Below are 26,032 nucleotides of genomic sequence, written 5' to 3' on the forward strand. Positions count from 1 at the left end.
TCTGTTTAGTTTCACACAATAACTTTATTATCTTTTGTAATAATACAAGTTGTGTGACACAAATTTTATTAACAATTAACTTATTAAAGTCTAATATCAATGATGTGTAATTAATCTAGTACTCAAGTTATTACAAAACCCTTAGTTGACCATAAAGTTTTTTTCTTTCACCAGATCCTAGGACTAAATATTTTGAGCGCTTTTTTGTTCAATAAGCAATATATTAGTTTGTTATCTTTAAAAATAATTAGTCATTAAATTCTATTTAACTCAAAGACATAAAAGAAAAAGAACTTTCGTACTAGAACAAAACATATAAATCTCATAAAATGTTTCTCTTATACACACTCATTAGATTTTGTAGAACAAATTGAAACTCTTAACTCATATAATCAAGTATCGAAAAAACAGAAAAAAATTATTAAAGAAACTGTTGTTTGCTGTTATTAACTACGAACAGCGCAAAATTACTTAAGATATATTAATTAAGCAAGTTTTATAGCTGTACCATACAAAGTAAATAATGTATATTACGTTTTCAATTGTATTTCGACTAATAGTAAAAAACTAAGTTTTACTTTTAACAAAAGTTTTAAAAAGGGTACTAAAAGAACTTTAATTTTATAACTAATCGTTACTGTGAACTTAAAGGTTTCATATACTTTGTAGTCTTTTTTAGACGCTAATAAATAATTTTTAAAGGTTAAATGAGGACTTAAAAGTTTATTGATACTCTTTATGAAATATTTTGATTACAAAATTCTTAGAAGATTTTTTGCTATGGCTTAATAAATTTGTCTCAACTGTAAATAAACTAAGTTAGTTCTGGCAATATAAGTTGACCACCTTTATTACAAAGTAATCTTAGTATGTTTATAAAAGTTTCTTTACAGTTAAAAAACCAACTGTAAGTTTGGAAATCACTGGTTTTATACAAGAATAAAAACCAGTCAAAAGTGTAATATAAGTTAATAAGGACAGAAAAATTCAGTATCAAATTTACAGCAAATATAACTAAAGAAGATAAAACTCCTATCTCTGGTCAAATTAAAAAAACTTATAACTTGTTTGTTTATTATTGCGTTTAGTTTTGTATACTGTTTTTTAAGAGCTTTATACATTAAATAAAGTGTTAAGTTATTTATTAAGTTTAACTACACATTTTAATTGTAGAAATAAACATTGTTGTAAGGTATATTTATAACAGAATTTAAAACTATTATTCGGGATGGGCAAATATTTTAATTAAAGATACTTAATAGCTTTTGATTTATTGATTTTTTTATTCTAGTAATGAAAAGTTATACTTATAAGAAAAATAAGACTAAAATTTTTTAATAAAAACTTGTGTGAGTTGACAGTTTGTGACATCCTTTCAAAAAATTATCTTTAAACAGTTTTATTAACTAGTTAGTAATAGTTTTTTTAAAGACCTTTAGCAAAATATTTCTTAAACTAATATTCAATTGCTTTCAAAATACTTTAGACATTAAAGATCCTATTCTTTGACTAAGCACTTTAACGTAAAAATTTATAGGAACTTTAGTCTATATCTTATCTTGTTTTTTGTGAACGCCTTAGATTTTTTAAAGAATACGGCGCTGTATAGGTAAAGCTTTAAATTGGAATACTCACTTCAAAAGGACTCATAATAATTTTCCATATTAAATTAGTTTACAACATATTTTACTTTTAGAAATCTTTGCACACAAAGACTTTGTTCCTCTATAATTTTGACTTAAGCTTTTAAATTTATATCTATTAGTAAAAGGGGTTTAAATCCTGTAAGTTTTAACCTAGAAATATTATCAACAACAATTTTTATGTGAATTTTATTTATAACATCAATTACTTAAAATATTCAACTAATGTGCAATGTGACTACAATACAAAAACACAAAAAACTTTTTTTTTTTAATTTTTAATAAATTACAGCTCCGATTTATTACGACGACTAAATAAAAATAAATAAAATCATGCATCACTTTTTAATAAATTTTTCAAAATTGTGTTCACTTCTTCAGCTACTGCATTCAATGCGAATTGAAACTGCTCCTAAAAAATTAATATATTGGTTAGAATATGTTTACTTAAACCTAATTGCTTTAGTTTTTGATAGAGTTTAGTTTATATTCAAATATTTACTAAAGTTAAACTTTTCAAAATTAGATCAAGTTTTAATACTTTTGATTAAAAATTTAAGTAATAATTTTATAAAATTAAAATTTTTCATTGTAATCTGATAAACTAGCATTAAAATATTTTTATTAAAGTTGCTTCTTGTAAATGGTATAAAATGACTTAAATTTTACAGAAAAAAAATCATAAAGATGTTAACAAAAAGCTTATTGTACAATGTTATGTGCCAAAGTATTCAAACTTTTAAAATATTAAAAAATATTATATTTCTAACAACTATTATTTTCTCACCTTGGAATTAACCATACTCATACGCTGATCTCTCAGATGCTCCACAGTCGAACTGACATCAACTTCGTGTTTATTACTACACTGGAGATTGTTCAACACAACATCTATCAAAATATATGAACCACTTCTACTACTACCATCATCACACTGAACTAATACCGGGTTGTTCGATGACACACTGCATTTTGCTGCTTTTCTGTTGAGTAAAATATATGTTTGAAATATGTGTGTTTGTTGAATTTAAGAATACTTTAAATACATTTTAAAATCAACTTTTGAAATGTGTATAAAATATTTCAAACATAAGAAACGCTTTAAGTTCTGAATGTTGATATAAAATTTTACCTTTCTTTATGGGAATATATGCTGTATTTATATCTATATTTGAATCTTTAACCTTACACAACTTTAGTGAAAAACTGAACTTTTAAACTTGCTTGTCTAATCTATTAACATGTCTTTAGAAGTAGGTATCTTAAGTACAAATTCTCATTTTATATTAACTTTTTCCCTTGTTTATTTGAATACGAATTTCTGAAACACTACTAACTTCTGTTGTAATTCTCTTCTGTTGTAAGTGGCTTTTTCATGTTGTTTGGTTCGATTACTCGTAGGATCACTTTTACAACTATGCAACTTGGAATAAATTGAAAAAGTTACATAGTTGGAAAGTGATTAACGAATGACGAATGATTGAGTACAAAAAAGCCACTTTACAAAGCTATCAGATAAATTTATCCTTCTTTTATAGTACTATCTACAGCTAATTTATAACTGTTCAACTTAAAAGTTCATTTCTTTCAATTAGCATTTACCAAAGATAAACCTACTTAACCTTATTTAAATTTCTAACATTCATTATTTTAATACACTGTAGGTAAAATTTTTTTAAAGCCTGAATCTTTTTCAAATTTATTCTTCATTTAGTTGGTTTATATTCGAAAATACTTGTAAACTATCTTGTTTCAGTTTGTAAAAATCTATTCATAAACTAAAAAATTTATTTGAAACTTTTCAATCGCCTGCGTTTTTAAACTAGATTATTTATTTTATTTTGTAAAATACTTTCCTAAACTTTTAAAGCATACACACTATTTTCAAACATATTCAACACAAACCTTCGCATATCAAGCAATTGATCAGCAGATGAAGGAATGTCATCGGATGGCCAACTGAGGTAATGAAATTGTGTGATCGTCCTACTGTGTCCTGACTCCGTGTTCCTTACGAACAACGATCTCACCACGTAATCTTCGCTCAGTATGTGCTCCGATATCAAGTGCACCTGTTTAGAGATTTATTCTGTAAATTGGTTTCCTCATACCGAAAAAAAGCTTTTGATTTAATAAATAAGGATTTTAAATTTGTCTGGAAGCTATGCTAAACTATTAAAAATATTTATGAAAACAGACTTTAAGTCAACTCATGGTTCAAAAAAAATTTTAAATAAACCAATTGACAGAAGCTAATAGTTTTAGAAAATAAATTTGTAAAATCCCAATATTGACAAGTGTAGTGTTGTCTTTTAAAATAAAGATCAAAACTTTTATGGTCCTGTTAATATATAACAACAAGACATAAATAAACCACTTTAACAAATTTAAACCCCCTAATCAAACACTTACCTCATAGCAACCAAAGGTCATGGTAGATTCGCAAGGCCAGTACATGGCGCACTTTTCAGTGGAGTTCTCGCTCAGTGGGGTCAACAGAACAATGCAGGTGATGTTGTGCTGCCATATTAGTTGCCACGTTTGAACGACACTGTTGTTGGTTGGAGCTTGCGAGGTGATGTAACGCGGATTTCGTGGGTCTTTGTCGATCTGTATGAGAGTAGGTTGGATGAATAATTTTGTGTTAGTTGTTTCTTGTGTAAAACAATTGTCAATCTATTCAGAGTTAAAAGGACTAATTTGTGTTGTTAAAATGAAGTTATATTGATAAAATCCGAAGTTTAATAGATTTTATTGATCATACAAACTTAAAAGTATTGGTAGTTTTTATATACTAGTTTATCTTCCTTTTACTTGTATAACAAAATTGTTATAGTAAACAAGAAGTTGTAACTAGTCTACTGTTTAGAAATGAATCTCTTGTAAGGAAGGTTGTTTCGCCAAAAGAAGTTTTTTTGGTAAAAAAGATGAAAACCTCTTAGTTGTAACACTACATACTTATTTACAAAGTATTTCACTTTTTTAAAAACACTTAAATGTTTTTTTAATTTTAAATGTATGGTTATATATGCACGCAACTATATAATTTTATTAAGTTAATTTTGAAATATTTAAGATGAAATTAAAAACAAGTTTTTAATGAAAAACTTTGATGTGTTAATTTTAAATTATTTTATATTCTCACGCAATTTTAATTTATACGGCAAATTATAAATGGTCATCAAAAAGTCCTTTCAAATTTTTATTAGATGTTTTCATAATAAATAACTTGAAAATCAAAATATTTCAATAAAATGTTTTATGATTTCAGATTATACGTAAGATAAACTGGTGTACCGTTAAATTATTTTTCTGGTAATTAGTTCAGAAATTATTTAATTTCAAGCATAAAACTTAACTGTACAAATAGATTAAACTTAATTAATGTTATAGTTACAACAGAAATTTTTACAACGCTATAAAAACATTTTTTAACTGTTTTTTCTAATCAGATTGATTAAGTTTTCTTGCTTTGAAGATTATTTTAAGCTTATTTCATATACAAAATCAAAAAACGGTAAATTTTCTTCATAAATTGATGCAGTATTATTAATTATTCTAAAAGTTCGCATTCATCACTTTAGCAAACATCATCAGAACCACTTATTCAAACCATATTTAATTAGTTTTTTTAAATCACAATATATTTAGGCAACTCACAATATAAGTAGCATTGATGTAGTCACCAGTATCCAACAAAACTCTGTTATGATCGAACGGTAGCACATTGTTGTTCCTGTTGAGATAAATGTTACTTTCAGCTACATCTGTTGTCACATTATCAGCTACATATTCTTCCAACTGATTCCATTCTACGTTGAGTTTGTCCGATGTTATTGACTCCATGTAGGTCTATTGGAATTATTTTGTTGAATTAATATTTTATTTAAACTTAAATGTTTTTGTAATACTTATAACACAGCATTGTGTAGCATCCATAAGTTTTAAACTTTTTGATTTTGAAATAAATTTGATTTTATATTTTTATGTGAGTTGATATTATACACAATTTAGAGCATTTAGTAGACCGAGGTCGAATATAATGATTTTTTGCTAATTACTTCAGTCCTTTGTATTGAAATAATACAAGAATGAAGAAATAATATAACTTTATGCTATAATTAAAATAACACTAACATTTTAAGGGTATCGAATTAACTATTTAAAATGTAATTAATTACTGATGAACATATAAAATAATATCCTATCACCTGTTTAAATATGACCAGACAAAAAAAGTGATTTCAAGACTGATGAAAAATTTTTTGAAATTAAAAATTAAAATATCAGCATGACATTTCAAGTATAAAGACGTCATTCAAAATACGCATGAATATTTTCAAAACATTTTTATTATTTTAATAATTTAAATGTAAATGCCAGTCTAATCCGTGTTAATTAATTGGATACAAGCCTTTTTAAACTTCAATTATGTTTTATAATGCATTTTTATTAATATAATATTAAATAATGGCTTGTTTTTTAGTTTGTAAATTTTGAAAAACATAATTTAATAGGATTAAAATATAAATCTAGACAAATGGCAAAGTTTAGAAAACTGTCTATTTGAGTTTAATCTTAAAATAGCTAATTAAATACACCCAGTTTACCTTTAAATATCTTCTTGAAATACCTTTTATTTAAAATATAGCTTAAAGAAGTCTTGATGATACTTAAAGTAGCAACATTTTTTTTTAAATTTAAATCACTAACTTTTAGCTTTCCTTTTTATCTAAAAGTAGAAAATAACAACAAATATAGTAAAAAAAATTGTCAATAACTATTTATTTTTTTAAATAAATACTAATAACAAAATATAAAATAAACAAACGAGCAATGTGTGAGCCATGGAAATATCAATTGTTTGAATCGGGTCTTCAGTTATTGTCGATGAAATTGACCCCCTACCCCTAACAGATTCGTTTGTTAGTAGTGATGTTGTCTGTATAATATAAAATATATTTATATTTTGTTTGATTTGTTTATAATTGTATTATTAAGTAATTTTGAGCTTTTCAGAATATTTTCTAATCATTCAACTTTTTTTTGTTGTAATCAATTAAAACAAGTCATCATATACAGCTCATTAAAATTTTTTAAAACTTATATTATTTATCAGTTGTAGTTGGTAAAATTTAAAACATTTTCAAAACTATTCATATAAAATTAACACCTAATAATTTGTTTAATAAATACTAACAGAGTTTTTATGAAGTAGTGGTTGCTTAGTAACTTCAGGCTGGGGCTGTGTAGCAACGGTATCTATGCTGGGTTGCTGGTTACTAGGGACTATTTGGTTGCTAGGTGCTGTTGTTGGTTTGTCTGTGTACCTCTGTTGCCCACATAATTTGTTCTGTTAATCAATAAATGCTTATGAGCTAAATAAAATATTTGTTATTAAAAATGATTTACTTATAAATATCTAAAAGTTATCAACAATTATTTTCTTTTGTTCATTTAAAAACATTTTTTTACAGTTTCTGACATTTAAGCATGTTAAAATAATTTTAAACCTTTTTGTATTAATATTAATGCGTTAGGATAATCTAAACAAATTTTATGATTTTGAGTTATCTGTTACATACATTACTTTTTAATTTAATAACTAATACATATTATTTAAAATCAATAAACAACCGAACCTCGTAAACTTCTTGGGGCTTGTCGCCGTCAATGGACTTCTTCACAGAGTAAATTTTGAAGCAATACATGATGACAACTGACAAGAACCCGCAACAAATGATGATAACTGCAGCCACCACCGGTACAATAACTGTCGGATCAACAGGGTTGGGTTCCACTTTTGATTTCTCCACTCCTGAATCAGGTAGTCCTGCAAGTTTGGAGGGTTCCAAGCGGATGTTAGAAGGTTCTGGCTGAACTAAAGTGGGTTTCAAGTTATCAGGAGAATGTTTGATTGTATCAGATGGTGTTGTAGCTTCTGTTTTTAAAATATTTTCATTAATCCAGTTAAAGCTAATAATTTGAATTGTTAAGAGTAATATACTTTTGCTCATCTATTATTATTTGTCATGTAAAAGTTTAAGAGCTGTGTTTATAAATATTCATATATATCTATATCATGTTGAAAAAAAAACTATTTAATAACAAAAAAGGCATATATATATATATATATATATACCTGTATACCCAAATCAAGTATGAAAAGTTAATAAATTCAAATAAATCCATTATAAATTGAAACTAATTTACCTTCAACATAATCGTCGTACAGTTCAGATAGCTTGGGATCCGAATCTTTTCCGAACAAGTAATCGTAATCTTCATCTGACAACAATGGTCTGTTTGTTACGTCACCAGTGGCGTCACTGTCCGTTTCGTCATATATCGGCTGCTCTACGTCATAATCGTCAGCAGGATTCACGTCATAGTTGCTTACGTCATAATTGTAATCGTCAGTTGGGAGCAGCTCGCTTGCTCTGTTGGTAAAAAAAAAATAAAAATAAATTATCTGAATAATGTATTATGTTTTACAAGTATGAAGTAAAACAAAAAACAATCATATTGAATTAAGTCACATGAAAGCAATTAAAATATAATTTGAATTGTTATCAAAACAATTTAAAAAGTATTCAAATTAATTACCTTTCGATATGAAAATAAAACTCATTTAACCTACTATATATTGTTCTATATCTGTAAAAATAAGTAGTTTTATTGTTTTAAAATTAAAAAACTATCAAACTTATATTTATATAAATTTAGTTACTCAACAAAAGAACACATTTGAAAAATATAACTTTTTATTGTATATTCTTCAACTAATAAGCAAACAATGATCATGTTTCTGCAAAAAAAAATCACAAACAAAAAAGTCTTAATATTATTTAAGTCAACCGACAAAAAGTTGAGAATTTTTTTCTAATCGTGAAAAGAAATTTTTAATCGTGGATGGAATACACGACTTGAGTATGACGTCATAGCAGCGAAGAAACAAGAAGGAGAAATTTTGTTTGCCGGCGATAAAAAGCATACGACTTCCTATACGCAGTTGAGAGGTTCGTATTACTTCACGTATTTCACAAATTTATAAGAATTCATATTACTTCACGTATTTCACAAATTTATAAGAATTCAAATTACTTCACCAATATTACAAATTTATAGAAGTGGCAATACGTTAATAAGTGATTGAATATAAGTTGGTGCTAATCAAGAAATTAAACCGCTCACAACTTCGTAGATGAATAAAAAAAGAACGTTTCTTTATTTTAACAAATTTTCAAATGCAAGAAAAAAGCTCCTTTTAAGGTAGTTTTGCTTTTGTAAAAATACAAAAGTAAACTTTAATTTCTGCTAACAACAGTTGTAAATACTAAAACTAGCAAATCTCACACAAAAGTATATATACTTTATCAAAAAAGTGAGGAATTTTTTGGATTATTTAAAAAGTAACAAACCAACAAGAATTAAGCTTGGTTCTTAAGAGTCATTACATTTACGAGTATTCTCAAAACACTTGCATTGTGACGTAACAAACATTAAATTAAGCGCCAAGTCAGTTTGAGTTATTGCTGGTCTCTTGTGGGAGTTTGCAAATTGGTGAAATAAATTGAATTTAAACAAAAATAAATTGAACAAGATGTTTTCAGACGCGAAGATAAATTACCAATAATTTGTTTACCATCTCCGAAAAGCGTCGAAATTTATTTGAAAATTTTCATTCAAAAAGCAAAACTTCCATTTCTACAATTCCGCTGAAATGAACAATTTGTATTTATGTTACTAAAAAAAAAAAACTTTTAAATACAAAGTTTCTTTTTGTGAAACTTTTAAATAAAAAAGTAAACTTTTTTTCCCCACTCATAGTTAGTTTACAATTAAAACTCGTGTAAATAACTTTTTGCGAAAACTAATTTCAAATTGGCGTATGTGTAATGCAAAATAGCCTGAGGGGACAAATTTGAAACAAAAATTTTCATCTCTGGGCGGGAAGCGCACACAAAATTCAACGAGCTACTTATAAAACAATACAACCAATTTCAAGTGTTTTTATAATTTTTCTAGAAAATATTCAATATATAGGTTGGGCATTTGGATAAACATTTTTTTATAGTTGTTTTATTTATGAGTGTATATTTTTTAGGTTGAATTTTCCTACTTTTACTTCCAATCTTCATTAATTATTAAATGAATAAAACTTCTTATTCATACAGTTCACTATTAGAAAAAAAAAGCTACATTAATAAATTTTATAAACAAGATATCTGTATGGAGATAAAGTTTTTGTTTTCATCACGTTTTAGATATACACGTTTTAGATATACAGAATAATTTCATATTTTATTCACGCTTTTTATAGTTTTTAACATGAGTTTAGGAAGCTACGCTTTTTATTTTCAACGTTTTAATATGTTACAAGTTTTTCATAAAACTTTACTTTTAGCAAACACTATCAGATATTACAGCTTTAATGTTAATATTTCTGCAAGTAAGCTGTTATATAAATTATTTAGTTTTACAAGTCAGCAACTTTTCGCAGCTATCTGTGCAAATTTGCTTATTCAGCAAAACTAGTGAACGTCCTTATAAGAAATTTAATTTATTATAAGTAATTTAAAATTTTTAGTTTATAAACTTTCAAAAAAACAAAAAAAAAACAATAGACTTTATTGTTTCAAATTCAAATAAGATTACTTAATCATTTTTCCTGATAAAAACTTCTACTATCTTTTGTTTAATATCTAAATATGATAAAAAGTTTAACTTTATTTGTGGTATTACTCAAAATTGCTTTACAGTGAACTTAAAAATATGAGCTAATTTTTTTAATTAAAACCACTTGAAAATAGACTTAAGTTCACAAATTTCTCTTGCAGTTGTTGAAATCAATTAAAATATTTCGACTTTCTTCAAACAATTGAAACAAATTACTTTATTAGTAGACCGTGTAGAATTTTTGTACTTCAATTAGAACAATTAATCAACTTTGACATATATAAAAAGTTTACATTATTTAAAATAACTATAAACATTTATTAAAAACTACTTTCCTTTTTAAACTTTGATCGCAAACTTATAAAATATTTTTCAATATGCATAAGTAATAATATAAAAAAAAAGAATACCTTTAAGTAAGACATTTCAAAATCAAGCAATGTTATATATATATATATATAGTTAATAAAAACTAAATTCAAGCTTACATTTCTTAACACAACTTTATGTTAAATTCTATTCCAACCAACCTTTGAATTTTTCATCACCAAATTTTCCCCGAAAATTTTCGCAAAGATGCTTATTTCGAGCGACCGATTTTCAAATGGCTTCCGAGAAAGCCCAAAAACCCAACAATCTTCAAAAACGAGAGAACGAGAAAAAGGTTCAGCTCTCTCATATTCACAAAAGTATTATCTTACAAGAGACGCGCTTTAGTTTCTCTTTTTCACTTTTCGTTTTTCGCGCTCACCAAATTTTGCCGCCCAATTTTCGTGAGGCTGTTTCTTGCGAGAACATTCTACGCGAGACTCGAAGATTTCGTTCGACGCGCGATTGAGTTGAAATTTGTGTGTTTATTGGGCTGAATTTTCACTGAAAATATGGTTTTTAGCGCTCTAAAATTTTTTTATGAAAATATTTTTGGGTATTTTAAAGTGTTTTATGCAACACTTATGTGTTTTAGAGATTAAGTAATTATAAAAAAAAAGTTTAAAAAAATTCACTTGTAACTCAACCTTATTATTTACTGTTTTTTAAATAAATAAAAACGCAATAAAATTAACAAAACTTGATTTTTTTAGAGTACTCTTAATTTATGAATTTTGTTATTGTTAGAAACTTTGGAATGTGAAACTTTATTGTGTCTGAAATTTCGCTGTACTATGAATTTATTTATGAACAAAAAAACTTGAGTATTCAGTCTTACATTGATATTTTTCTACTTAAGTTTAAATAATACTATATAATGTTTTGCTATTTATATATTCATAGTAAATAGTATGTAAATATTAACACAAAAGTCAAAGTAGAACTAACTTTCATATTTTAATTTTGTGTCAAAAACAGGGTTCGTGCGCCAAATTTTTTTCATTTAGCCTGACTGGGACCAATTTAGCCTGACATTTTTTTAAAGTAAGGAAAATCTCTTTTAGAAGTCATTTTAGATATTGATGGGTCTTAATTAGTACTATCATAGTCTCCGAATTCAACTAGCTTTATCTCAAAAACATTTGGAGCTTTAAAAATCTGCAAAAAGCAACTCATAGCTTAGTTACAACTCAATAAAATAAGACTAAATTGTGAAAAAGGTGATTGACCCCCTATGCCCTTAACGTAACAGATTCAGTGATAAGTTTTAAAATTAGTGTTATATCTATACTAGTGTAAAAATTTAATATACATTACTAAAGACAATTTTTCAATTTAATTAAGCATTAAGTAAAAACATTATAACCAGAAAATTTATATTAAAACAACGTGCATTGTCTTGTTTTATTAAAATTTAAAATAAAACGCTTACACGAGTATTGAAGTTCAAACAAACAGCTAAGTTGTTGAACTAAACTTTAATGTTTAAACTGTGTTTTTTTTATGAATTTTCATAATTATGACGCATATAATCTACTCAAAACAAAACAATGAAGATTCATAATAAATTTTTAGAGATTCAACAAAAGGTTTTAAGCATTTATTTTTACAAATACTTACTGATTTTGTCTTAAATAACTAAATCATTATTTAGAAATAAATTCACATCTTTCTCAATTCTTTTTAATCAAAAAGTGTGAAGCATTTGAACTGAGAAAAACTGAGATTCTCAAATTTTTAAATAAAAAAACTGATTTAGCCTGACGTTTTTCAACTTTTTTCAAAAAAACTGATTTAGCCTGACTTAGCCTGATTTAGCCTGACGCGCACGAACCCTGCAAAAAGTTTCAATACAAAAATATGTTATTTTATTTCTGCACAAAAACACTTTTTTGTAAGTTTAATGTTTTTTTGTTACGTGTTACATTAAAACACAATAATACTTCATAAAAAACATAAAACGTACACGTTGAAATAAAAAAATAACGTTTAGAAAAAATAAAAAGCTTTAAACAAGACATATTACAAACAATAAATTTCAAATTTTGGTTTCACAAAAAAAATGTTATTTTTTGACCGCTACGTCAATTAAAATACAAAACAATTTCATGAAACTTTTCACTTTTTATGTTGAGTTTTCAAATTTAAATTTAGTAGACAAAATATTTAAAAAAAAACACGAATTTATCAAACTACATTTCACGTATTCATTTCCTTTTTGAACAACTGCCAGTGGAAAGTTTTGATAATATTTAAAGTAATATTTTATGAAAATTTATAAAATATATAATCGAATGATGTTATCACGTGACATAAGTTTAATAATAATTATTTTTTATTTTTTTAAAAATTGTACAACTATATTAATTGTTTTCACTTGAAGTTTTTCTAAGTAGGTCCTTTTTTATATTTGATGTAACAAAATTTTAATGTAAATTTAAAACAAATTAAAGTTTTAGTGAACTTTGAAGAAAAAATAAAATAGAAAAAACGCATACAAGATTCGGATGGTATTATTAAACTAACAAAACTTCTGGACAATTTTAAGATTTTCAATTTATAAAAAAAAAAATACGAAACAAAAAACACAAACTTGATAAAATGTTCAGCTGTATTATTTGTGGTAGAATGTAATTTATTAAAAGCAACGTATTAATTCATTTGGGAGTTGTTAAAAATTCGCAACATTTTGAGAAAAACAGAAAAATAAAAAAGTACTTTGAAAAATAAAGCACGGTTTAAAAATAAACACTTAAAATCAACAAAAAAAAATGCAATTTCTCAAAACAAAAATAGATCGGACATTTAAACAAAATTGTGCTCAGCTTGATTTATTTAAAAATTCACTTTGCTACAAATTTTCCACAAATAAATTAAAAATAAAAAACAAAAATTTTATTTTTTTTTCATTTCAATTTGTGTGAAACTTAAATGTAATCTAAAATAAAAGTAAAATTCAAATTTTATCCGGAAATGTGAATTTATTCTCACTACGAATCGCTCAAATTAGATCCACAGTTTTCAATTCAGACGTTTTTGTTTTTTCAAAACAATCAATTTTTTTTCTATTTTCATCAGGCTATTTTAAAATGGCCTGATTATAAATTTGTGAAAAATTTTCATTTATTTTAATAAAAACGAGCTCTCCTTTTGTGCTTATTTCAAGAAATGCAAAAAGTTATTCGAAAAAAAGTCATTAAATTTAAACTTATTCGTTTACTCTTAAAACTTTTGTTTAGCCAAATTTTTGTAGTGTTGTATTGAAAAATTTGAAAAATATTTTGTCATTAAATAACGGCTTTAAACAACATTTTATACCAAGTTACTTATTAAGATATTCTTTTTATATTATGATTGTAAAACAACACAAACAATTTCAAACCTTCAGTCAGAAAGAGAAGTCTTACAAACAGACAGTTGATAAAATCAACAAATTTAAAGGGGGAGGGCGATTTTAACAAGAGAGGCGGTAAATTCACTGGGCGGGAAAAAAAGTCGAAGTTGGCTGAAACAATTGAGTGCAAGAAAAACTCAACAAGAAAGTTTCAACAAGAAAGTTTGAATTTTCAACAAAAAACTTCGAGAAGAAAGTTTGAATTTTCAACAAGAAACTTCAAGTGTTTTCATTTTGCCTGAAGGGTCTGCTCAAGTGAAAGTAAAAAAAAAAGTTCGAAATTTTTCTGTTTTTCGAGCAGAAACACACGCGGAAGTTCGAAATTGGGTGAAAGTTTTCTGAAGTGTTGAAAATTTCAAGACGAAAATTTCTAAAAATAAAACCACGCACTAAATTTTCACAAAGTTTACGTACAAACATAAATTTTTCAACTATCATGAAAACTTTACTTTTCTTAAAAAGTTTAAAAACTAGATTTTTTCAAGCCTGGACAAAAATATTTTTTAAACGCAAACCAAAATTTCACAAAGTCTGTTTTGTATCAATCAGCGATAACAAACTTTCAAATATACAAATAAATCGCCATATATGGCAATATCAGCTCATTATTTGCTAGAATAAAACCTTTGTTTGAAGATTTAAGTCTTCACATTAATCTTTGCTATGGTAAATTAAATCATAACAAAAAATATTAAGTACTTCCGTATAAAGCTGGTAGAAAAAATTGATAATAAAATTACAATTGTACCTTTTTAATCCTATTTAAATAAAAACTTTTGTTTTAGTTTAAAACAATAGAAATAAATTTTATGGTTTAATACAAAGTTCATCTTAACTAAACCACATTAAAAGATAAAATAATGAAAATAATAATTCTTAGAAAGTGTAATTTAACCATTGAAGTAAGTAAAAGACTACCGGTATTTAGTTTCATACAATTACAAATGAAATACTTTTTAAACAGTAGAATATCCTGGAAATATATTACTTTACAAAATATCAAAAAGTTCCTTAGATTGTAAAAATATTTTTTCTATAAAATTTCATGAATTTGAAACTTTTTGCAAAAATAGCAAAAGTTTAGTTTTCTTTGTAGAAGTTGATACTATTGTTATTATGTACAAAAACCTCTTTTAAAAAGTATCAAACGTCTTTATTTCATATCATTCTTTTTCTCTATTTAATAAAGTCTTTTAATTACATATAAAAAACTTTATAGTAAAGTATAAATATACCAGATACAAGAAACATATTAAAAAATCCAAGCATTAAATATTTCAGCACAAATACATAAAACTCGCCATATAAAAGTCAAACTGTGATGCAATAAAACTTTCAGTATGACGTCATAAAAACCTTGTAAGGCGTCTTGTATTTACAAGAAGCAAACAGTAAGTTTTCAGAAAACAATAAATTAAAACAACAATAAAAATTTCTTGTGAAAACTAATAAATTTATCACAATCATATTTGAACAGGCCGGTTAGTTTGAGCTGAAAAGTTTTGAAACTGGGTTATTTTTGAATATCAATAAAAACCGCATAAATTTTAATAAGAAAGTTGTGGAAAAAAAAAATTGGAATTTTTCGGGTTCAACCTAATAACAAATAAATATTTCAAGTGATTAATCACAATTAATATGAGAATTTAAATTATTGTTTTTTGTTTTTAATTAACAAATACAAGTCGTGACTACTGCCAATAAATTTTACAGACTTTTTAATTTTAATAGATAACAGAGATAATACCAAAACTGTTTCTAAGAAAAATAATTCAAAAAATCTTATTTATGCAGCATATTCACAAATAAACAGTAAACAACAAAACTTAAAACATTATGGTAAGTTAACGAATTTTATTGATTATAAACACTTATAAACATTTTCTATATACGTTTATAATACGCAGTTCGTAAAATGATAATTAATTAAGTTTGTTTTCTTTTTTATCTACATAAGTTTCTAATGATTATTAAACATATTAAAACAGTAAGTTCTACAAATTTTAATTGATTTATACTCTTATTATTACCTTGCATTTCAAATAAAAATACTTAAGTTTGTTTTTCCAAAAGTACCTAGTACAACTTACTACATCGTAAATAAATTAGTATCACAATCTTGCAGTATGAACTTAATAGCGCTTCAAGCAAACACCTCTGATATTGTTGTAGTTCAGAAATAATTTGTTTCGGTAAAATCCATTAAAAAGCAAACTTTTAAGTGAACTTATTAAAAGATTAGACAGCAGTGTCTTTTGCCAGACTATTTAATTTTAAATAATTTTCTTACTTATCCAATAAAAAGTTTGTAAACTAATAGATATAAAGTGAGCATTTATAATCTTCTGTATTAATATAAAAGTATATACTTGTACATGTATTTAAGTAGTCAAACTTTTAAAAAATTATACTTTCAACAAAACTGATAAATTCTAATGTAATAGTTTCATGAAATTTAACACAAACAAAAAACAACAAGTGCGATTTATTAATCCAATTTTAAAAAACAAGATTTTTCTAATAAATCAAAACACCACAAATTTAGTAATATAACATTTTTTTTACAAATTACATCAACAAATAAAGATATTTAAAAGCGGGACTATCTGGGGAACAATAAATTAATTTTCACTTAAAAAATCGCCCGAATTGATGCTTCAAACAAACAATCGTTGCCGTTACGTCATAATTAAGAGGAATCTCGACCATTTATGACGTCATAAACAGTGGCAGATGGTCGATCTGCTACGTTGCAAACTATTTGCCGCCAAAATGTTTATTACAAGTTTTATTTTATTTTATAAAATGTTTTTTACAAGTTTTATTTTATAAAATGTTTATGATGATAGTCATTTAGTTAACTTAGAGAAAACCAAGTTTACTGAAGTATGTTTTTAAATTAAACATGATTTTAATTTCACAATTTTATTTTATAATATTGGTTACATATTAGTACAAAAACTTTAATAAAACTTTTCTTAACTGCTTCAGGTAAAACTTGTGCACATTATAATTATACTTGTTGTGTCAATAAAAAAATAAAACAGTTGTTTGTGGAGACCATTGTTGTCAGTAACAGTAAAACACTTTTACTTTTGAAAAATAAAAAACTGAAAAATTTATAAATATTGCTTGCAAGATTATTCTAATCCGTTTGAAAAATATATCGACGTTATTTAATCTAATTTGTGGCTAAAAATAAATATCTGAGCTTTTGTAATCTAATATTTTTCATAAAAACATTAAAAAACCTGAGAAAACTATATAAATACAAACTATGACTAAGCTAGACAAAAGTATGGCTACAAAATCACCAAGTAAATAAAAACTTTATATAAATTACTATCTGTAACATTATAATTATATATAAAACTACATTCAAAAATGTGTGAAAAAAGTTGAATAAGTTTCTCATATTTTCAATAGTCGATACAAATTTAAAACGTGCGATTCATATTCTAATGCTAGTACTTAGAAATTATGTATATAATAATCTAAGTATTAGTAAATGTGAATATAATAATCTATATGCTTAATAAAAAGGAACATTATAATCTGGGCACATAGCAAATGTGAGAACTATCATGTGGTCGCAAATAACTGGGTTGAAAATTTACATTGGACGAGCCCATTTTAATTTAGCATTTGTAGACAATTCTGTCTTAAAATTGTGGGAAAATTTTTATGTCGTTTATTAGCGTTTCCTATCATTTTATAATTTGTTCGTTTTATATATAAGTAATACAAAATAATTTTATCAAAATTTTATTAATTTAATGTGAGTTTGCAAATATTTCATATAAATACATGGTTTGGCAAATAAGACATTTCCTTTTTAGTAAGAGCTTTTTCCATTATACTGGTAAATTTTAAAGAAAAATAGAAGAAAAAATATCACGAAAATTTTTACTAATGATTATTAGGCCAGTGTATATTAATATATTATAATCCATTAACTTTTAGATATATGAACTTTATACGCGTAACTCATGGGTAAGCTGTTGAAAGGAAATTTTTTGTAAACAAACCCATATTTGACAATTTAATATAAACAATAGGCTTTTTGAAGAGGAAATAAAAAAAACATTTCAAAAGTTTTATTTGTGTGTGTGACTTTTGAACTCATGAGAAAATATTACCACTTGTTGTGAATTAAACTGTTATTTACCTACATTTAAATAAAAAAACATCCGTTAAATATGGTTAATTTTATTAATAATTGATTAAAAACTTCACAATTTATCAAGGGTGAAATTAAAGTGTAATACACTTTAAATTTTGAAACATTAGTATTTTTATATATCATTAAGAAATGGTCAAAGAATATTTATATACTCATATATACCAGTTGAACAATAAACTGAAATAATTCACAATCAATCAAAATAAAAATAAAGTTAATTCATAAATCATTATAAAAAGGTTAGTTACTACATTTCGTGTGAATTTTATAAAAGTGGTTTTATTTTGTTATGAGAATAGTTATTTCTATTCAACATTTTAAACAACAAATAAACAAAAACAAGTTTAATGAACGTTAATTAAAATGTCTTTTTTTTTGGACCAAAACAACAAGTTTAATAAGTTTTAGTTCCTAAAGTTATAATATTTACCAAAAATTAAGTTCTTGTAAAAAGTCGTTTTTATAAACTTAAAGCAAAGTTCATAAAAATAATGATCTATCACAACATTTCTAAATTTGTTTTTAGTATTTTTTTAGAATTTAATATTTTATTCTTTAGTGATTTAAAACCACTTTATTTGTTTATAAAAAAAAATATTCACCAACTTATTTAACTTTTGAATTAGCGCACACCAAATTTTCATTTCCATATAAGGCAATAATAGACCGGCGTTTTCAAATCAACTTTCTCAAAAATGAGCACTTCAAAATTGAAGTGATTTAAAATTATATATTCACAATTGCGGTTTTATTTCACAATAGTGCACTGTGTGATATAGATTTATTTGGTGAACTTATGAAATGTTGTTGAATGAAATAATTATGCAGTTAAACAAATAAATGACAACTTATTAGTATAAATAAACTTTCAGTTAAATATAAAATATAGTGTCTGCAGATGTATTTCATGTTTCATACCTAAATTAGGTAATTTTTGTAATTTATTTTATTGTAACGGACTTATAAGCATATATATATATAAAGTCACAACATGTAGAAGGTGATTTAATTTACATGGTCACATATTTTCTTTACGTATATATATATACATGTATTATAAAAAGAAAATAAGTCATACTTGAGATAACTTAAGCATATCCAAAAAAGTTTAACTGTAAAATAAGTACACAAAAGGTATTACATAATAAAAAGTACAACATTTACATACTAGACTCTGTTATGTCGCGGAAACTAAGATGCTAATGCGGCGAAGAACTTTCGAAAAAGGCGCGATTCAAAAGTTGGCGGGCGAAATTTCCCTCAATTATGACGTCACACCGTGAGTCATCGGCGCGTATCACCCGAGGCGGAAAATTTTGCTGGAAGTAATCTGATTAGTTTTGAAAAGTTTCAACAAAAAATCGGAGATAAAACCGAATCCTGAGTTTACTGGACAGTCGCTTAAATAAGAGGAAATTTTACATTTTCAATTTTTCAGTTTATCGAATTGTTTTTTGATTATTAAAAATATTTTGTGATTACTTTTTGCTGTTTTAACCTGTACAAGAATATTGCATTTTTATTGAAAAAATATTTTAAAAATAAATCCATTCGTTTGACAAATCTTGTTGGGTTTATCATTGACCGATTAAAAACTTCTTAAATAATAAAAACAAAACATGAAAGCTAATACTATTTTCAAATAGTTTTGTTGACTTTTAGAAAATATTACGGAGCTTTAAAGATTATAGAGCAATTTTGTAATAAAACAGGTTTTACTTACTTATTTATTTTTAAAACAATATATTTTAATTGTACAACAAAAAACATTGGAATAATTTATGGCACTTTGATCACAAAATACCACTGAATGATTTTTAAATAAAATAAATCAATTATATACAGTTTAAAGACTCTTCAAAATAATAATTCCGGGTGCTTAAAGAATAAAGTAAAACAAAATTTGGTGTTGCACATGTTAAAGAAATAAAACAAACAAATTCAGTTGTTATGGTATCTTGTATTTTTTATGAACTTTATAAACTGATTAAAATTAATAACGATAGAAATACCCTAGTACGTATATATATTAATATAATATTATAATATTAATTTATTAGTTAAAGGTTATTTAGAACTCATTAAAACTGCGTATTAGTTTAGAAAATACATAACAACAGTATGTATCAATACGAATAACAATAAAAAGTGTATTAAAAAATAACAGTAAAAAAACTGAATTGATCTTAATAAAATGCCATCTTAGATAAGCATCAACATAATTTTTATTATTTCAAAAATATTGATCAAGAACCGTACGTACATTCAGTTGCGTATAATTGTTGATGGATTCGGTTAAATTTTTGTTAAATTAAATACGTACATTTTTTATTTGTGTATTTTATTTTAAGTAAACAGTGATGTGATCTTGCCTTTGAATAATTAATAAACAAAACATTTCAGCCATTACGCTAGCAGAAATATTACAAGGTAAAAACTACTTTTTATTTGTATGTGGTCGTATAAAAAGTAGTGTATAATTCAAAAAATTTATGAAATATTTTTGCTTTTAGGTTATGAAAAGTTAATCTGTTTCAATCGAAGCTTTAGTGATACATTTTTAGATATATTGCTTAATTTAAAAACATATGCATTTAAGTTAAATACAGCTATATGGTTTGAATTCTACCAATTAAATGACAATAAAATAGTTAGGTATATATTTATTTAAAATGGAAACTAAAATTTGAACCAATGGAAAATTTTCAGCATATTCATACTCAAAATACACCATTTTTTCAAAATGACGCTCACAGACAAGAATTTCAAAAGCACAGCACACATAACTTGCCCAAATACAAAATGAAATAATTAAACTATGTATCCCATTTATGTGCTAGATAAATTAAGAACCACTGAAAACTTCTCAGTATTTCCATTTTTATTAAAATACACCGTTATAGCAGTCAACACAATTAAAAAAGAAACAACACATCTCGCTTACCCAAATACATCATCATCTTAAAACTCACTTGAGCACAAAGACACGCTTGAACAATTTTCAGAATCAACTTCCATTCAACCAAAAACAAATTAAAGCAGCCAACGGAGCGTACAACGCATTCATCAGCAGAACAAACAAAATTATCTCCCAAAAGATTCAATTACAACATTTCTGAAGACCCAAACTTAATCAAGCGTGCACAAATCCAATTTCGCACTTTTTCGGCCCAAATCAACCGTGACGAAAAGTGACGGCCAATCGAATAGAGCCACCGACGTCGAGCCTTCCAGAATGATCCGTTCACGTCACGGTTGATTGATTACGAAGATGCGTTCGAAATTGTTGTCTTCAATAACAATCTGAGACGAACTTATTTACCTTTTATTAAATTATTTATATATTTTTAATAGCTCACAGCATGATGTTAACTGATAATATTTTTCTTATCAAGAAACTCCTTTTGAATTTGATAAGTTGATTGTGAAATAATAAAAATTTAACTTAACATTTGTTTTTTGGCTTTGTAAAGTTGATATTTTAGCCAATGCATACTAAAAAGTAAAGTTTTGCTCATTATAAAAAAATTAGTTGAGATATTTCTGATGATTGCATTTTAATCTTCACGTTAAATAGACCTAAATGCTGTGAAATTTACTCTTTTGTGGTATAAATATATTTATCAGCTTTTTATCAAAACATCATTACAAAATAATTGTGAAATTCTAAAAAGTTAAGTTTTGCAGTAGCTTAACTACTAAACTTTGAGAAAAATTGGCAATAATTTTACTGTAATTTACATAAAGCTTGCTATAAAGTAAACTTTTACCGAATATCAAAAAAAATTAGTTGAGATATTTTTTGATGTTTGTATCTTGATTTTCACGTTAAATAAATTTTAGAATCTAAAATTTTATGTGTAAAGTATAAGATAAAAAATTAAATATCAACATTTTATCAAAAATGTTATTATGAGATATTAAAAAAAAACTATAATTGAACTTACAATCTTTTATCTCAGGTTTTTGTTTAATTTTAGCGCCGATAAAACCTAGCTCAATTTTTTTACAGCTACAAATTAATTTAACACGTTCGCAGTCAAGAAAATTTCCCAATTTTAATTGATTTAAACCTTATTATTTCGTACAAAGGTCCTTATTATGTGCATGATAACTTTAGCTGATAAAAAAGTGCATGTTTTGTGAAAATAATTACACACTTTTGTATTTTTTTGCACGTATTAAAGATATTAAATCTTTAAACTCTCAATGTGGTTTTTTGACTGAATAACGCAAAAATTTTAAACAACATTTCTTTTGTTTCAAAAAACAACGCAATGTCTATTTATAATATTATTAAGCTGAATTTATTTTTGTGAAAGTTACACAACCTACCTTCAAAAGGACATCTTAACAAGTGACCCTATTTTATTTATTTTTTGTTTTATAATGAAAATAGTTTTAATTGTTGTAATTAAAACAGGACTTTTTGACGTATTATTGTTTTTGACCAATTCCAGGAAATTATTTAAACCTGTTAACGTAGATTAAATTTAAATGTAAGTTTAATAGTTCAACTATTTATTTATCATTTTTATAGAAATAAAATGAAGTTTAATCAAAGACATTTTACTTACTTATTTATATTAGACATCACAGCTTTTGTATAAAAAACTATAGCTTCATATACAACCAAATTCGCACTAATTTTTAAATTAAGTCATACGATAATTTATCAAACAAGCTCAAATTAAACAACTACATAAATAAAAAAATTCAACAACTTATTTTGAAAACAGGAAACTAAACAAGTGAAGAATTATAAAAAACAAAACTTCTCAAAACTTTTACAATTCTAAAGGACTGCTCAGTATGAATGGACAAAGTTTAATTATGTGTTCGTATGGTCAGTAACACAATTTAAAATATTTTTAAGAAAACCAATAAAAACATTACATCAGACTATATTTTTAAAGTGTTTCAATCACTCAAACTAATATGAAAATAAGTAAACTGTTTTTATTTTAGTTCCTAACATTATTTTCTTTAGCTTTGTTGAACGATTTAAATGTCATGTATAAGCAAATAAAATCCCTGAAAATAGCCTCAAACTATAACTTATCAATTGTATATTAGACTATGAAATAAGTTTGACATATATAGTTTTAAAGTACAAATAGGTAGAAATTTAAAACTGGTTAAAACAATATGTTCATTTTATTAAAGATCAAAGTAGATAAACTGACAAAGTATTATTAAAGTTGACTGATAATTATAAAAAGGTGTTAATTAAAACATACTTCAAAGAATAAATTTAAGTATACTTCATAGATAGTGTCAGATTTTCAAATAAAAACCTTTCAAATAAGAACAAGAAAATTTGATTTTATTCAAAAAACAATACTTAAAAAACACAAGGCTAATTAATCTTTACAGATGTTTGATTATAACATCAATTATCCAATTCAATTTTACTTTCAACAAACAAAAAACCAAATACTACATCATTTGATTGGCTAATTCAAGTAATTAAAAACAAATCCTTTTTATTCCTTAGATACTTTACTCATAAGTTTTTTAAATTGGTAAGCTCAGAAGAGTTCATACTATTTACGTTTGTGTAGTTAGATAATTAGTTTAAACTTTTGCAAAGACAGAAGAAATAACTGAAATATTTTCAAATTGCAGACGTTGTAACAGTTACGTGTCTGGTTTATTTTGTGTTTCTTAAAAATGAGATTAGAAAATTTTAATTGTTTTATGTGGTTGTATGAAACAAAGGGTTGTTAAAACCATAAAACCTTGTAACCTTGATGCTACTTAAGATAAGATCAAAATTATTTATACATTAATGTCTTTTTATAAACGTTTGCAAAAAGATTGTTTGTACTTTGGTTATTTTTCGGCCAAGTTTTATTTATGGGTTAGTTATTTACTTCTTTTATGATTTATTTCAGCAATGCTTTTTTGCATTATACTTTGTTTTTGTATAAAATTAAACAAGGTCTTTTTTTTCATGTAAGACAATCAATTTCAAATTTTGTTTTTAAACTTATATAATCTTTTCTTTGATTTAAAAAAGAAAAACTAAATAGAAAACACAGTTATGGTTTAGATTTAAATATATTTCAAGTATACAGTAGAACTGGACAAATTAAAAAAATATTATTGATTTTATACATAGATGTACTTTAATACAAAAATCCAAAATAAAATTTTTAAACTTAATACGTTGCTGCAATGAAAAAAAAACAGCAATGAAGTTGTGTATATAGAAAAAACCGCATAAAATATTCAGTGAATTTTTCAGTGAAAACCTCTCAATTTATATAAACAACTAAATCAACAAAAGTGTTTGAATTATTCACAGTTATGTTCGATGAATTATTTAATATTCTTGCATTTGCTGAGATGATGCGTTTTATTTGTGTTAATCAAATTAAATTTTATTTTAAAACCAGTGTTTTTATTATATAGAAATAAAAAATATTTATTGGAGAAGTTTGCTATTTGAATTTTTATGCAAATAATACACAGTAAAAACTTTTTCTTCAACCTAGTTAATGTTTTACATTTGTTAAAAACATAAATAAAACTTTATAAAAAACAATTATTACAAAGGATTGCATTATTTTGTATACCAAATTTTTAAGGTTTCAACTTTAAACATAAAAAGTTTAAATTAGGTTTTAGTTTTTTGATACACCATTAATTAAAGTATAAAAGAAACGTAATAAAATCACAAAATATTTAAGTTTAAACTAAGGTTTATTTGTGATACAAAAAGTTGTTTATCAACTTTACTCAACATCTGTTTCAAAGGAAATAAACAAAATTTAATCATGTGTTAAATTAAACTTTTCTTTGATGTTTAAAATAATAAATAAGGTTCGGAAATAATTTTATAAAACTTTTTTTAAATTATAAGTTAAACTTAAAAAGCCATGTGACTGTTTCCACTTTTATTTTAATAAATTTGATAGTACCTGAATTTTAAATGTCTTTTTAAATGTATATTTACAAAAAACATTTTTCTTTTTGATTACAAAAAACTTTTAGCCAATATATAACCAAAAAAAAAAAAAAAAATTTTAAAAGTATTACTCATTATTTCTTTTTACTGTGGTTAATTTTTCCATTCTGTATACTTCTTTAAAAATAATTTTAAAAAGTTTTATTAAGAACTTTGCCAATAAATAACCATAATAACCACGCCCTAAAACAAATTTAAAACAAAACAATAGAGATCAGGTTAAAAGTTCACAAAAAAGTTTAATAAACTTTTAAATGACAATTAGAGTGCGTTAATATCTATCAGTGCTCGAATTTCGAAATACAAACAAACAAAAGTTTAAGTATTATGATTAATTGTGTTTTTTTAGCAGACACAAACACTTATAAAGGAGACAAAAAATCTTTTTTTCAATAGTTTTAAGATTTTAGTGTACTTTTAACTAAAACATTAAAAAATAATTTGCAAATTATAATGTTAAGACCAATATAATGTTTACTAAACAAAAACAATAAAATATTATGATCAGTTTCAAGTAATCTTCTTTGTTTTTTAGATTGTTTTTTTTTTTCAATTCAAAAACTTCAATTGATGTTATTTCAAAGACTTGTATTGATAATTGTTTTCAATTTAGTCAATTATATTTCTTATTTGAAAATTTATTGCCTAATTAAAAAATTTTAAAAAGTGAGAAAAAAAAATTTGAAGGTAAAAAATAAATTTTTAACCACATTAATATTTTTAAATATATTTAGAGTGTTTAAGAACATTATATTATTTCAAAAAAAATATATTATTAATTTTCCACCCTA

General features: G+C 24.9%; 1 protein-coding gene across 2 annotated transcripts in view; it reads right to left on the reverse strand.

Moving 5' to 3' along the window:
* Positions 1 to 1,832: 1,832 nt before the first annotated feature.
* The window catches only part of LOC145838025 (uncharacterized), a 49,996-nt gene continuing 25,796 nt past the window's right edge, over positions 1,833 to 26,032 (reverse strand). The window contains exons 11-19 of one of the 2 annotated variants that reach the window (XM_082945546.1): positions 7,857 to 8,083; positions 7,286 to 7,584; positions 6,844 to 6,996; positions 6,475 to 6,585; positions 5,304 to 5,495; positions 4,056 to 4,253; positions 3,549 to 3,715; positions 2,431 to 2,626; positions 1,833 to 2,055 (exon numbers count right to left, since the gene is read on the reverse strand). In XM_082945546.1, the coding sequence (XP_082801672.1) occupies positions 1,975 to 2,055; positions 2,431 to 2,626; positions 3,549 to 3,715; positions 4,056 to 4,253; positions 5,304 to 5,495; positions 6,475 to 6,585; positions 6,844 to 6,996; positions 7,286 to 7,584; positions 7,857 to 8,083 (1,624 nt within the window). In that variant the 3' untranslated portion in view covers positions 1,833 to 1,974. The remainder of the gene's footprint in view (positions 2,056 to 2,430; positions 2,627 to 3,548; positions 3,716 to 4,055; positions 4,254 to 5,303; positions 5,496 to 6,474; positions 6,586 to 6,843; positions 6,997 to 7,285; positions 7,585 to 7,856; positions 8,084 to 26,032) is intronic. The other variant, XM_082945547.1, reaches the window with a different exon arrangement.

The sequence above is a fragment of the Thalia democratica genome, chromosome 6 (genome assembly GCF_965202585.1).
Source record: "Thalia democratica chromosome 6, ktThaDemo2.hap1.1, whole genome shotgun sequence".
Lineage (NCBI taxonomy): Eukaryota > Metazoa > Chordata > Thaliacea > Salpida > Salpidae > Thalia > Thalia democratica.